Here is a 15,065-nt window from a genome sequence, read left to right as displayed (position 1 = left end):
AAGGCGGCATCCCACATAGAAGAACCAGAATAACTTACAATTACAATATACAGCTGTGTACTGGGGCTTTGGGGAGGAAAAAAGAAAAGAGGAAGATTGGCAATAGATGTTAGCTCAGAGTCAATCTTAAAAAAAAAAAAAAAAAGGTAAATCTAAATCCATCTACCAAATTACTCGTTGCTCAAAAAAAGCTACCAGCTTCCTGACTTTAAACAAAATAAGATAAAATGAAAAAATAAAATATAAAATAACAAATCTGAAAAAAGTATTTGTCATTTCTTTCTTTCAGTCTGGGACTTGTAGTCATTCTGAAAACTTTTTTGAGATACTTTGAAGTGCTAGGAAAGCTTACAAAGTTCCATAGCCTCAGGATCCATGAACCTCTAGAATTTTTTCTGTAACCACCAACCATACCCTCAGCCCCCAGTGCCATCTCCCATACTCCACAAAGACATAATGTTCAGTTAGGAGAAACAGCGAGATAAAGACAACGGCTGGTTTACCTTCAGTAGATTTTGTTAAATTTTCAGTTTGGTTCTGGCTAGCGAACGCCTTCATATCCACAAAAGCCTCTGATTTTGGAAGACTAAGTGTGTCTGAGGATTCTTGTTGTGAAACTTTATTTGGCTGGGAATCTAGAAAACCCAAAACAAATATTATAAAGTGCTATTCTGGACAATGACTACTAATGTTTGTATTCTTCTTTACAATGAACAGGGTGCTTCCCTCCCCTGCTCCTTGACAGAAAGACAAAATCGAAGAAAGCCATTAAGAGGCAGGGATTCTTCACTATGTGATGCAATGTTTGCCATTAACAAATAGGACAGTATCTGCAAGGCTCACACTCCCTAGGAGCTAGCTGGTTCTTTCTGCACCTTGTAACCACATCATAGTTGTTACGTTGTTGGGTTATGAAGCAGAGACCAAGTAATTTGGTCTGCTCTTACCTTGCAAAAGTAACTGAGATGTGATTAAAAAAAAATTCCAATTTTAAATCCATTCTTTACTGTGAAAATGTAGCTCTTTATTAAAATGTATCTCTCCAAGAAATCGGTGCAATATGAAACAAATTTTAAATAAATGTATCAAAGACCGGGGATGCAAATCCCTTTCAACTTGTGTTTGTGCCAACCCTGATTGAATGGTGGCAGCTGCCTGGAGGACCGTGCTGAACAACTGTGGCCTCACCCCCTTCAAGGGGAGAGCAGGCTTGGCTGATTAGTGCCGTCTGCCCAGGGCGTGGGTGGCAGCACAAGCACTGTCACCCTTCATCCCTGATTTCTCCGCATCACATTTACAAGTCATTGTTCCAGATTTAATCTTTGCTTGGCAAACTCTGTGGTGATTAGATGTTTTCTTTGGCTGTGCTCATTCCAGGCAGCTGAACCTCTGGAGTTGTATTGTGCAGGAAAAAATTCCTGTCTCTGGGTATTTTAACTACCACTAAATTTCATTTCATCCCTCAATTCTTCAACTTCAATCTCCTGAAATGAAGTCCTTCTCCTACAAATCCACAACACCATGATCACACCCAAGAAAACTTACAGTAATTCCACAATGCCCTCTAATAGAGAGTCTGCAGTCAAACTTGTGCAGTTGCTCCAAAATACCTTTTATAGCTGATTTTTTCTCAATCCAGCATCCAAAGTTTATGTATTGCATATCGTTTTTATGCCTCGTTAGTCTCTTTTAACATAGAATCATCACCCCATCTTTTTTAGTTTAATGACATTGACTTTTTTGAAGAGTCAGGCCAGTTGTCTTATAAAATATGCACATCCTGGATTTTTCTGACTGTTTCCTCTTGATCAAATTCAGGTTAAGGATTTTTAGCAAGAATTCTACTCAGCCCCTAGGCACTTCATACTGCATTAGATGAGAAAGCGCCTAATTCTAGGTTGTCTCGCAATTAGTAGAAGGGTGATCGCTCAGCTAAGGTGGACGCCATCTCTGTCCACTGTAAAGGTACATTTCCTCCTCATAATTAGGAAGAAATATGTGAGGTGATACTTTGAGACCATGTGAATGCCCTGTTCTCCGAAGACCTTTCATTAATTCCTTGATTTTTAAATTAGTAAGGTCTTCTTAAGGCTTTTAGGTAAATTTTAAGCATACAGGAACTAAATCTTGGTTTCCTCATATAATTCAGTCATATCTGTAATATACAGGTCACAGAGGGTTATGTCATTAGCTATTACTGAGACAAAAAGTAGTAAGAACTAGTTATGTTCAAATAGGACACTATTAGGTATTCTTCATTTAATTAGCCGTTTAATAGGAATAAGAGCTGCATGAACACATTACCTGGCTGAAGATTGGATGTATTTTGAACAGCTGTTTTGTTTGTATCTTCAACTTTCTTTGTAAAAGGAGGCAAGTTTTTGGAAAGGGCGTCTAGATAATTAAACTTAAAGGAAAAAGCAAAAGACTTATTTTAGACTTATGCGTGGCTGAAAGGCAACTGCCACTAGCATGTTACATTAATGAACAATGATGAAAGGATATATGTATATACATATTTTTTTTTGTGAGGAAGATTTGTCCTGAGCTAACATCTGTTGCCAATCTTCCTCTTTTTTTTGCTTGAGGAAGATCAGCCCTGAGCTAACATCTGTGCCAGTCTTCCTCCGTTCTGAATGTGGGATGTCTCCACAGCATGGCTGATAAGTGGAGTAGGTCTGTGCCTGGGCTCCAAACCCGTGAACCTGGGCCACCAAAGCAGAGCGCACAGAATCTTAACCACCTGGCCATGGGGCTGGCCCAAAAAGCACATTTTTTAAGGCCCTGAAAATAAAGTTTCCAAACTAAAAGTTTTTCAAGAGACTAATTCAATTCTCGATTTTGTTAATTAGCTATAATTTCCTATAATTTTTTCTCAGGCAGCCTCTGGTTAATAATAGCATCTGGAATTTTGGGGGAAGCTCGGGGAGTTCTGAACACGTGCAAATATCCGCTTCGCTTGAGAGTTTCAAGTTTCATAGACGTGAGGAGCGCTCTGCATCCCTGGGATTCCAAGAACTCACAATAGCTTAGCGCTCTCAGCAGCTGATGGGGGAGGAGATTTTAATGGAATAGAAACTTCAAAATGAGATGTATCAAAGGATAATCAATAGGAAGAATCTGACCCCAAAAAAGGGCTTAAAATAGACGGGAGCGGGTAATCGTGATCGTGCAAGGCAGGAGGTGGAGGGATAGTAATGCATCGGCAGAGAAATTCTTCTGAGTTGCAAGACCTGGAATTAGTGCTCCCTCTCATATGCTTGTGACGACGTGAATGTGAAGGGTACAGGTTAGTCAGTCAGGTGGATGCAGGAAAGAAACAAGAGGAAAAGGAGGTTACATAATAACATCTGCATTGTATCACCTTTTAATAAAGACTCTTAATTTGACTGTTGTTAAGGACATTCCATTACCTGAGACTGAAAGGTCTTGCTCAATTCTGATTTGAAGTAGGGTGATACCGTTCTGTTCCTGATTTCCTCTAGATAATTGTGTGTTTTTTCGATTTCCTTCCTGGTTGATATTTCCATAATGTTGCAAAAGAAGACATAAAATATTTTAAAATGTTGTTTACTTGTGTTTTAGCTCTAAAGCCCACAGAAAATGGGATCACTAACAGTAAAACTGACATGAGTTAACTCGTCAAACATTTTTTTGGTTCATTTTCTGCTTCTTGTAGAATCAGTCACATTGCCTACTTCAGATATCAGACTTTCAAATAAGATAGGAAATGATGATACCAGATGATAGTTTGGTTTTACAGTTGATCTCAAAAGACTAAAAACCACTTAGTTGACCTTTTTGCATGTCTTTCAATTCTCTAAGGTTAAAATGCCAGCTAGATTCTGCTGATTTCCATAATTTCAGTAGCAGTGGTAAAAAAAAAAAAAAAAAAAAACCTCCAAAAACTAAAACCTGAGGAATGGTTTATGGATAATGTGATCAGTGATTACAAAGCAAAATAAAAGCAATCATGATAATCCTGCTAGTTGTTCCAATATCAGAACTCTGTACTGGGGAGATAATACACCAGCTAAAAACTACACTTCCCAGACTTCCCTGTATATAGGGATGGCCAATGAGAAGTAAACTGAAGTCATGGGCTAAGACCCCAGATAGCTTTTAAAGAGGGCTAACTCAAGTGGGAGGCTTTTCCTTTGTCCTTGCCTCATCTCTTTTTCTACTTTCTGAAATATGGATGAAATGGCTGTAGCTGCAGCAGTCACTTTGCAACCAGGAAGCAACTCTGAGAATGGAAATGATGTGCTAAGAATGATGGAACAGATAAAAAGAAGGAATTCGAGCTCCTAATGATGCTGTGGCATGGCCTACCATGGACTGCCCACTTCTGACTTCCTTTACATTAGGAAAAATAAATTTCTTTCTTGTAAAATCACTGATTGGGGGTTGTCTGCTAAATGTAGCTTAACCTAATCCTATTTGAAATAGTTTTCATTTTTAAGTGTTTACTGCATGCCAGGAGATTTGCAAAGTACTTTACATTTAATCTTGCATAACTCTATGAGTTACCATTATTATCCCCATTTTATCTGTCAAAAAAAATCAAGGTGTAGAGTAGTTAAGTAACCCGTCCTAAATCACATAACTAGTCAGAGGTGAAGTCTGAACTAAAACCCAGGTTGCCTGCTTCCAGGCCCACAATCTTGATAAGTGCACTTGCTAATCAGCTGTTAGTTACCCAGTGAGGAGCTGAAAGAGACCTTAGGGATTAGGGTTTCCAGGCATCCTCGTTTTACAGATAAGCAAACTGAATTCCGACGAAAATTTTACAGAAGTAAACCACCAGCTGGCACCATCCAGTCTGTAAGCAATCCAACTGAAATGAACTCTAGGTCTGCTGGCTCTGAGACCAGTGCCCTTTCTGTTATACCAGATGGCCTCTCAGGACATATTGGCTCAATCAAAATATCATTTTTTCTAAATGACTTTAATTTCTCATTAAAATATCTTATCTCTACTGCCTCACCAGATTCATTCGTCAATCTATGGCAGTCTGACTATTGCCTACCATTCTCTTAAAACTGTTCTCACAAAAGAAGTTAATAAACCTTCCAACTGATACACCCAAATTCCTCTTTTTATTCCCCTTTCCAAGTCTCCCACAGCATCTGATATTTGTTGACCACCTTCCATTTCCCTGAACCCCTCCCTTTCCTTAACCCTCTTCCCCAATCCATTTTCCACATTGCTAATCCGTCTCTTTCTGTGACGCATATCTAAGCATGCGTTTCACTTTCTTCTTCAAAAACTTTCATTGGCTTGCCATTACCTACCTATAGGTTAAACTTTGAAGTAGTTAATGTTTCAAAATTTGAAAAAACGTGAATGGATAACAGGTACAGATGTACATACGTCAAAAAAGCATTAAAGAGTATGTAATAAAAAGAGAGTCTCCATCCCATGCTGTCCCCTACTCTCTAGATCTCCTTCCCTACAGGTAACCTCTGTCACCAGTCTCTTGGAAATCCTTTCAGAGATATTCTACGAGACAGTATTTACCTCCTAGTTGGACCTTGTATATAGGGGTCGCCCCTGAGAGTTAAGGTCTTATCTCACCACTTCTCCAACACATTCCACAAGATAATCCAGACATTTTTATTAAGAAGCATATTTATCCTGGGAGTCATTCTGGAGAGGAGCCACGCAATTGTGTACAACAGGACCATATGTACTACTATATACTCAATAAATATATCTGGCTTCCTTTCTTTATGGTAAGAGAGCTGGGGTTGGAATCCTCAGCCAGGATAGAAAGAAAACCAAAACACATAATGCTTAGAGCACATTCCTCATGTGAATGATAAAAATCCTTGAATGTTTATGACTACACACTGCATTAAGTTCTAGAATATCTATTAGTATATTAGAATTACCAAGGCACAGAGAGTACTTGAGAACTTTTTTGCTTATGAGAGGTAGAGAAAATCTACCTGATGGTCAAATGGGCTTCCTTAAGAGATAATGACATCGTCACACAAAAGCTGAATGACCACATGGCAGAAATGTAGAAGAGATTCACTAAGAGCGGGGAGCCTGGATGCAGGACACTTCAATCTATCCCACTCCAAAATTCTATGACTCCCCAAGCTGGGCCTTTTCACATGCTTATGTATACTTCAGGATAGAATTACCTCTTTTGATCTATCTTTTCTTTCCAGCGCTTTTCACTTGCTATGTGCCTACGCGAAAGGAAAGGAAAGTACGGTGAAAAGGGGAGTACTCTCAGCTTACAAACAATAAAAGAAAAACCGCCACTGTACGATAAATTGTTAACATTGACGTTGTCACCCATAGTTATGATAGCTATATCTCTCCATTTCCTCAATTATTGCATGCTTAATACTAATTGGAACACAGTCTTGGATTAGCTTACCTCCCTTTCTTTTCCAAGAAATCTGTATCAAATGTTTCTGGTGGACATTCTGGAGCAACAGCCAAAGATTGCTTGAATAAATCAACTAAGTGGGCTGCAACTTTAAAAATAAATGCATTTAAACTTTTATCCTCATTTTTTTTACAGCACAACACACAATCAGTACCCAATTACTCATTTGAGATATTTTCTAAGAGCCTTATATCTAATCTATCAAATGTTTACTAGAATTTCTATGACCAAGCTGTATTATAACAGTAAGTAAGACCACTTTTATGAAATATCCTACTAGAGAACATACATCTTACAGTCAAAATGTAAAATGTAGTGACACCTCATTTTTCCCACATCATTAGGGGAATCAGTGTTCTAGCTAACTGACTTTCTTCATATCTGGAGCACCAAAACTTAAAAAATTAACCATTTTATTGAAATTGTTTTTCTAAAAATAATCTGAGGATCTGAATCTAAGGATATGAATATAATACAATGGTTATTGGATAACTTGGGCTGTGATTCTCAGAGTTTATTTCACAGAACATGGTCTTGGTGGGATGTTAACAGGAGATTTAAAAACGAGAAAAATTTCCATGTTGCCTGGCTATACGAACTTGGGGAACACTGATTTACACATGGTTAAACATGTTTTGTTACTGTAGGTCTTTTCTGCACCCTTAATTAGTTAACATACATTGTGGCTCTCTTAGAAAATAAGGCAATATGCAGAATTATTCAAACTTATTTTATCATAAAACTCCTTTTTGGTGGAGCGCTTTCATAGATGAATGTTTTAGGAAATACTTTGGGGAGGGTTGACTTAGGATCGCCACTCGTAGTATGTGAGGGGCAGCTGTAAGTATGCCAGATCCTGTCTGACTCCTGCAGCTGTTTGCTTGTTTGTATGTTTGAAAAATACATTTAGTTTGTCCTTCACTACTGGGCAGCCTGCACATTTACCTCTGCGGTGACTGTTCCCTCATACCCTCATGGCAGAGGTTACAAATTCAAATGAGACCAGGTAGGGTTACCAGATAAAGTCTAAGGCATCTAGTTACATTTGAATTTCAGATAAAAACACATAATATTTTTTAGTATATGTCCCCAAATATATGTTATATATATTCTCAGTATATCTCACGTTATATCTGAAATTCAAATAACACATAATATTTTTTAGTATAAGTATGTCCCATGTTATACTTATACTTACTTACACTGAAAAAAATTACGAGTTGTTCATCTTAAATTCAAATGTAACTGGGCCTTCTTTATTTTTATTTGCTAAATCTGGCAACCCTAAGAGGAGAGGCTGCCCATAGAAGAGTGACAACACAGTGTAAGGACAGGGAGACATTGGGCTTTCTGATGGATTCTTTTGTTCACAGTCATTCTAAAAGGGGCAGCTGCTAATCACCTTCAGCCTAATGTCACTATGTGGTAATGTGACATTTCAAGAGAAGAAAAATTCAGATAAACTAAAACAACAAGAACAATTGTGCAAGTCAACAGTGTGGGGTACACACAAAACACATCCATGGGCTGAATGAAGCCCATAGCTGCCAGTTTCTCACCTTTGTCATACGGCCAAAATAGAAAAGAAAAGAAAAATCTCAAACCACCAAATTCTCCTCTACTTGTCTACTGTGAACTATGAAACCACATAACCAAGTTTGTTGGGGCTGCATATATCCCAAAATAAATATGCTTTGAATGAGGCTATCTTCCAAGAGTAGACTGCTTGAACTACATACAGTATAAAACAGTGCAAAGTTTTGGTGATAACTGTAGTTGCTCAAAAGTTCTGTGCATGTGCGTTCATGTGTGTGTGTGTGTGTGTGTGTTGAGGGAGAGTGTTGGTTAGTTGTTTCCTTCCTGTATCTTAGCTATGTTCTATATACAAGTTGAGGTTAACATAAAACGTCAACTTTTAAATCAAATGTCAACTTTTCATTCAACAGATGAAAGTTAAAGATGAATTAGAGGCAATCACAGTTTTCAAGGATCTCACAATTTAGGCAGAAAAGAATGTATAAATAAGTCATTACAATACCTCATGGCCAATACAACAACAGAAATACGTATATGGTACTTTGCTATCAGGTGGGAGAATGACTGAGAAGTGTACTTAAGATTGTTCTTTCAAAATCTGCAAATATTTTGCAGAAAACATTAAGGATATTTACCTTCAGTAGCATGACCTTTTGTAGTTTCCTCCATTTTAGGAAAAGACTGAAATGAAGATAGAATTCCTTAATGATGATGATTATATTACACACAAAATTGACTTTGTTTAGAAGCATTCTTTACATTCTCAAATTGATCTTTTAGGGATATTACTATAAGATGAATTAGTTTTTTATTGCCTCTACAAAATTTATTTGTTTTTTTTTAGTCATTCCCTTCACTTAGCAAATTTCTAAAAATGGAAATCATTTGAAATTATAGAAATTCCTTTTTCCTCCTCCTTCCTATTCCATTCATTAATTCATTCAACATTTCAATGAATGTTAATTTCTCTGAAGATAATAAAAACTTTTATTTAAGAGGCTTTGGGATTACTCTTGATTCAGGGAAGAGCCTAAAACACATTTGGAAAATTCAATATATAAGGAATCAGATTTCCACAGAAATAAGAAATTATAAGGAGGAAGTGAATGCTACATAGAAGCAGCAGAAACCACCATTACTTATAATATTTTGTCTTGAAGCATCTAGTATCGAAGGAATAGTAAAAATGTTGGTGTATAAAACATTTCTTTCTCACCATAACAAGCTTGAGGAGATCTGCAGCATTGCCTCTCTCCTCCTCAGTTCTGGAATCTTTAACTGTCATTTCCTGTAGCTCATCTTCTTTCTTTAAAATATGGTTTATATAGTCCTAAATCAGCAGAACAAAATGAATCAATAAAACCCAGAAATGAAGTAGAGAAAGACACCAAAATAGTCAACATCAACTTGAAATATTACAAAAAGATGAAGAACATATAAGTTCACAGTGCTTAACAACCAGTTACTGGTCAAGCAATCTGGAAAGCCATTTCCTTAAAATGTTAATAAGCAAAGACCTGAAAAGTCCAAAAGCAAAGTTTAAGGGCCACAGGATATTAGAACTGTAAGAGGACCTCAGAGATGCCCAGCTTCTAACTCCATGCTCCAGTATTTGCATCAATAAAATGGACAGAGTTGGGTTAGATGATTTCTTGAGTCCCTTCCAGGGATAGTCTTTATGATTCTATCTATGAAGGTAAGTTGCTTAATCTATGACTTTGCTTCCAAGAGAAATATACTTTACTGTTTCCGTAAATATTTGATCCATTTCCATAAACAATGGTCCCCTGCTCTATGCCAGGTGCTGGGTGTATAACCATAAACAAAACACATATGATCCCTCTTCTGAGATAGTTAACAAACTAGACAGTGAGATGTTATAGATATGCTTATACAGTTAACTGTATATTTACAACTTCTTAGACTATTTCCAAAAACCAATAATCCTGTTCCTCCAGGGGACAAGTATCAGATTAATATGCAGTTCTAACTTGTTCCAGAGGTCACTAGACCAGTTTTCCATATAATATAAAGAAAGAGGACTCTAAAAAGCAATCACATATAAAAGTTACTTATCTTCTCAATGTCTTTGGGGCCTCAATACTTCCTGTATCTGTGGGAACCATTAAGCATTTTTTACCTCTCAATCTCCTACCCTCTGGAAGATTGACATTTGTGTATTACATTAGATAAATATTGGTAAAATAACATAATTTCAGGTTCCTCAGCAAACCAAGAGGAACGATTGTTCCTGATTCTTTTGGGTCAGATTACCTGGATTCCATTACCTTAAGGGAAATCTGCAGCTTCAGTTTCACCTCATCGTTTATGACCTCATGCTGGATGAACTGGCGTATCTGTAGTACATTGGGGCTTTTGAGTATAGGAGCTGGGGCACTCACTAGCTGTTTGCACTCAATGTTAAGGCCCTTCCAAATATGAGTGCCAAAGGGAGGTCCTGGAGTTTTTTTCTGTTAAAAAACAAAGCAAACCAACCACTGAAGAAATCAAATGTTTTAATGTTAGAATTTTATTTATTTATTTATTTATTTTTTTTGCTGAGTACTTATTATGTAGACACTATGCCAGGAACCACTTGTTAGGGAATACAACAGTGAAAAACATGACCCCTGCTCTCAAAAAGTTTTGCAAATGAAAGAAAAATTGGTAACAGAACTGGGCAAGCTTTCCCCTTTATACCTGTCACCAAGAATCTGTATATTTTAAAGCCTTGTTGCATGATGTCCCACTGGATAGCATTTGGGGGAGGGCTAAGCAATGCTGTGCCACGGTAATGCAGCAGCAGCCTAGTTTATGCCAAATGCATGTGACTATTCCTTAATGCCCACAGGCAACCTAAGACACTTGGAATTAAGCAGTTTTTAACTTTCTGATTCCATGTGCATTTTGACCTAGATAGATTCTTTGGGATAGAAATCATCCCATAGATCTGGGTGGTCTTGACGTCACTCTAGATTAGGCAGGCCTCCAGATCTTCCCAGGATCTCCTCGGCAGAAATGTCGGCCTTAGAGTAGATGCACGTCTCTATGCTACCCTTGTAATTGACTTTCACGAGTGGTATGCTTTGATGCCTTATGTCCTGAAGCGTGTCTGATGTGCTTCATTTTAAATTGCTACTCAGTGTCCAGTGCCTGGTCAGTGATAACCACTCAGGGGCTTGCCTAGGTTGAGGCACTTCTACTGGGCACAGGAGGTCATAGCATAGGAGTTTCAGAGGAAGAGAATGAACTTCCTTCATTAATCTCAGATGTGGCATATTATCTGTCATAACACAGTACTTTCAACTTGAATGTAGCCTTAGTGAGCCATTTGGTGTGGTCTTTTCATTTTTCAGATAAGGAAGTAAAGGTCCAGTGTGACTAGTCCCAAATTCCACATTAATAATTGGTAGAGTCAGGACTAGAATTCAGATAATCTTCGTTCACAATGGTGAATATAGTCACCAAATTAAAAGATAGGGCTAGGAGGTCTTTGTTATCTTAAGTGTTCATTATCTGTGCCCCTACTATTACAAGATTGTAAGGAAGCAAAGATCATCATAAGTCAAAAACATTATCCTCCTCCCAACACTACTATCTCTCTCTGATCGTATTATCAATGTCTTCACTGATTTAACAAGTTAACATCTGACAATATGGTGGACATATTACATACGTTGCTTGCAAAATGAAACGGCAAATCTTGCAAAATGTGAGACTTCACAATTCTTGCTCAAAATATTTTCTTTTATTCTTTAAAAAAACTTTAGGTGGGGGTTCTCTAATCGTTTTAGCATTGTAGTTGCTAATCTCTGTCTATACTCCTTCAAATTATTCTTATATACTCAGTTTGTGCATTAATGAATTAAGAAAAAAAGGAGAGTGAAAGACCTAAAATTGTATGTTAAAGGTAACAAATAAGAAATGAGAGAAAGGAAGATTTCTGTATTGTATAATATCAGTAACTCCAAGGCAGGAGGGGTGTAACACGGGCTACTCAGAGTGGGTGTTTTCATATTATAGGAAGATGTTCAAGCCCGCAACATAGGATAAAAGAAACAAAACTGAGATTAGCTAGTCAGGTATATTTCTCTAAACTCTACAAATGTTAAAATCTTCAAATGTAAAACTCCTTGAGCCCATTAATAATTTACATATGAATGAAAACATATGAATATATGAGAGAAGACCTGAGACTCCGGTCCATTGATTGATGGACTGACAAATATAGTGACTTTTCAGCAGAAAAATTTATACCTCAACTGAGGGAAATTTCTCCCATGACCTTGACTGGAGATTAGGAGGAACAATTGTGTCTAATTCTTTCTTCATTAGCCATGGCGATGCTTCATGAAAAGGGCGAAGAACAGTGATGCTCAGGGCGCCTGGTTCAGAGAGTTATCAGAGGGTCATTTCTCCATCAAAAACATTCTGAGAAATTCAGTAAGTATTTAATAAACTCAACAAACACTTTTTGATAAGCAAGACACAGTGATTATGCTTAAGGACCTTACAATCCAACAAGAAAAGTTGGGTTTTTAGTCACTGTAACACCTAGAGACTGGATTTATACCACCTGGAATTATTACAACTCACTGTCCTTCAACAACCACATCCAAGTCCTGTCAGTCCCAACAGTAAACATTTCTTGAGTTCATCCCCTTCTTCCCTCTCCACTGACCTCCCTTAGGTCATCTGCCTTGGAGAGATCCTCTTCTGGACTACAGCAACAACTAGCTGTTTTACCCACATCTGCTCTGTGAATGAACCTCCCCCAGCCATCAGGGTTCGTCCATGACTTAAGCTTCTTTGACTTCTCGTTGCTCACAGGATAGAACCAAGGACTTAAAGTTTTCTCGCCCCTGCCTGAATTTGCGCCTTTCTCCCTTCTGTGCTTGGGCTACTTTGGCCTTTTTCCCCATTTACAATGCTTTATGCTTCATGCTTCCTGCTTTGTGTTCTCCTTTCCAAGAGAGCTCTCTATCCTATTTTAACTAACTCCTACTTATCCACCAGCTCTTGGCTCCATCATCTTCAGGGAAGCCTTCTAGACTACATCAGGTTCCTCTGCTAGATGGTCTCATAGAACTGTATTCCTTTCCTTCACAGACCTTATCTTGATTTATAATCATAAACGGTGTGACTATATAATTAATACCTATCTCTTGTTAAACTCTAAGCTCTGTGAAAGCAGGGTCCATGTTGTCTTAGCTCACCATTGTATTCCTAATATCCAGTCAGTATTTGGTACATGGTGGGTTATCAGGTAGATGCTAGTTAAATGAGTAACTAACAAAGCAATTTGAGATGAATTCTTATTCTCCTATAGTTCCATACAGGTACTGCACAACCAGTCAGAGTGCCTCCCTCTCCATATTTACAGATAAAGAGCAAGGTTTACTATATCGTACACATGTGCATTGATACACTAAAAGATGTAAGTGCACAGAGATGTGGGCATATTCATAAATGAGCACAAAATATACCCCACCAACCAGAGAAAAGATAAAAAAGAAACACATATGTGAACCTAGACACAACACAGTGGTTTGGTACACAGACAACATGCAAATTTATATTTATGTTTAAATACACATAATTCATATACTGGTGGTTCTGACAACACAATATATGCCTCTAACTTGTGGTCAGACACTGATTTCTTTGACATTGATGAAAATAACATAAATGCCCAATGAATATGACATAGAACTTAAACTCTATTTCAGGTGGGCTTTCTAATTCACACATCACATGTACTTTCTTTTCTTACTACATTAAATTCATCAAGGCAACACCTTCAAAGTGACAAAAAATAAATTTACAAGAGATATCTCACTTTTCTTTGTTTTTTCTTGCCAAGATGAAACGAACACATAAATAGGAACCTAGGTACAAACCTAACATACCTAAACACAGATACAAATCTACTCATAGGTAGAAGAGGAGCTTACGTACAATTTACATATGTTGATGCTCAAATCAAGTTTGGTATGAACGTAAGTAACTGTATAGGTAGGTTGACAGGCCGGGTGGAAAGTAGAGCTGAAAAGTGAGCAAATGGGGAAGAGCGGTGATGGCCCCGGGGTGAATTGCATAGGAGGATGAGAGTTGGTGAAGGGACACAGTGAGTGTCAGACAGGCTGGGCTCTCTACCTGGCTGTTCTTGTACTGGCTCTTGAAGAACTACAGTGGTTGATTCTCCATATGCCAAGGATAAGTATTCTTCTATGTCATCATCTCGAAGAAGTTCTACTCCTGATCCATCGGCATAGATAACAAAAAACCTATTCGAAGAAATAAAAATCTAATCACTTGAAGCATTGAGTTAAAAGCTCTTTGAACTTGGAATTAAAAATAAAAAGTCATGGTATTATTTTTATCATTTTACCTGGGGACATGTTCACCATATATTTGTAGGTGATTTTTATGAAGGTGAGTAGATGATAAACTATCATAGCCTTCAGGTTTTGAGTTTAAATCATCTTCCAAATTGTTTTCAGGTAGCAGAGTTGATGTGCTACCATCAGCCATGACCTAAGGGACAAAGTACATAAGCAACTAAAAGACAAAAGATGCCATAAAGCTCACATTTCTGCTGATCCCATTTGAGAAAGCAGGTGATCTTTTAGTATATTCAGAAAATCTGGGATATTTATTTGTAAAGTACTGTTCACTAGGTATAGATTGCATTAATCACAGTGAAAATCTAGCAGCACATCTCCACTCACAAACCACACCTAGACTACGAAGACAGAGTGGAAGGCAAACGGAATATATTCAGAGGAAGGTGACTGGGATGGCAGGGGACTCAAAACTTTCTCTTCTGAAGATTAGTTCAAGGAAGTGGGAATTTAAATACGAAGGAAAGGATACTCATGTGATATTTGTCTTGAAATATTAAAAGAATGATACAGTATGGAAGAGGTTATATTTTGCAATTCCATGAATAGACTATCTAGGGAAACAGATTTAGAATTAATGTGAGAAGAAATGTTTTAGCCATTACTACTGTCTAGATAAGGCATGAGTCTCTCCAGGAAGAAGTATGGTTTGGGTTGAAAGACCAGTGAAGGGGATGCCCCAAAAGACCATCAATGCTTAGAAGAATGCTTGGCCTGGA

The 15,065-nt window shown here is 37.6% G+C and overlaps 1 protein-coding gene across 4 annotated transcripts in view; it reads right to left on the bottom strand.

Annotated features, from left to right (window-relative positions):
- Positions 1-15,065, bottom strand: part of SPAG17 (sperm associated antigen 17) — a 209,669-nt gene that overhangs the window by 29,400 nt on the left and 165,204 nt on the right. For 2 of the 4 annotated variants that reach the window (XM_001500885.5, XM_023641331.2), the window contains 11 exons: positions 14,334-14,479; positions 14,099-14,229; positions 12,200-12,327; positions 10,231-10,413; positions 9,159-9,272; positions 8,578-8,623; positions 6,395-6,494; positions 6,153-6,200; positions 3,414-3,513; positions 2,305-2,407; positions 504-635 (listed from right to left, as the gene is read on the bottom strand). In XM_001500885.5, coding sequence (XP_001500935.1) covers positions 504-635; positions 2,305-2,407; positions 3,414-3,513; positions 6,153-6,200; positions 6,395-6,494; positions 8,578-8,623; positions 9,159-9,272; positions 10,231-10,413; positions 12,200-12,327; positions 14,099-14,229; positions 14,334-14,479 — 1,231 coding nt within the window. The remainder of the gene's footprint in view (positions 1-503; positions 636-2,304; positions 2,408-3,413; positions 3,514-6,152; positions 6,201-6,394; positions 6,495-8,577; positions 8,624-9,158; positions 9,273-10,230; positions 10,414-12,199; positions 12,328-14,098; positions 14,230-14,333; positions 14,480-15,065) is intronic. The other 2 variants (XM_023641329.2, XR_011438724.1) reach the window with 2 other exon arrangements.

This window comes from Equus caballus, chromosome 5, assembly GCF_041296265.1.
Source record: "Equus caballus isolate H_3958 breed thoroughbred chromosome 5, TB-T2T, whole genome shotgun sequence".
Lineage (NCBI taxonomy): Eukaryota > Metazoa > Chordata > Mammalia > Perissodactyla > Equidae > Equus > Equus caballus.
Note: the sequence above shows the minus strand (reverse complement) of the source record. Positions and strands in the feature narration are given on the sequence as shown.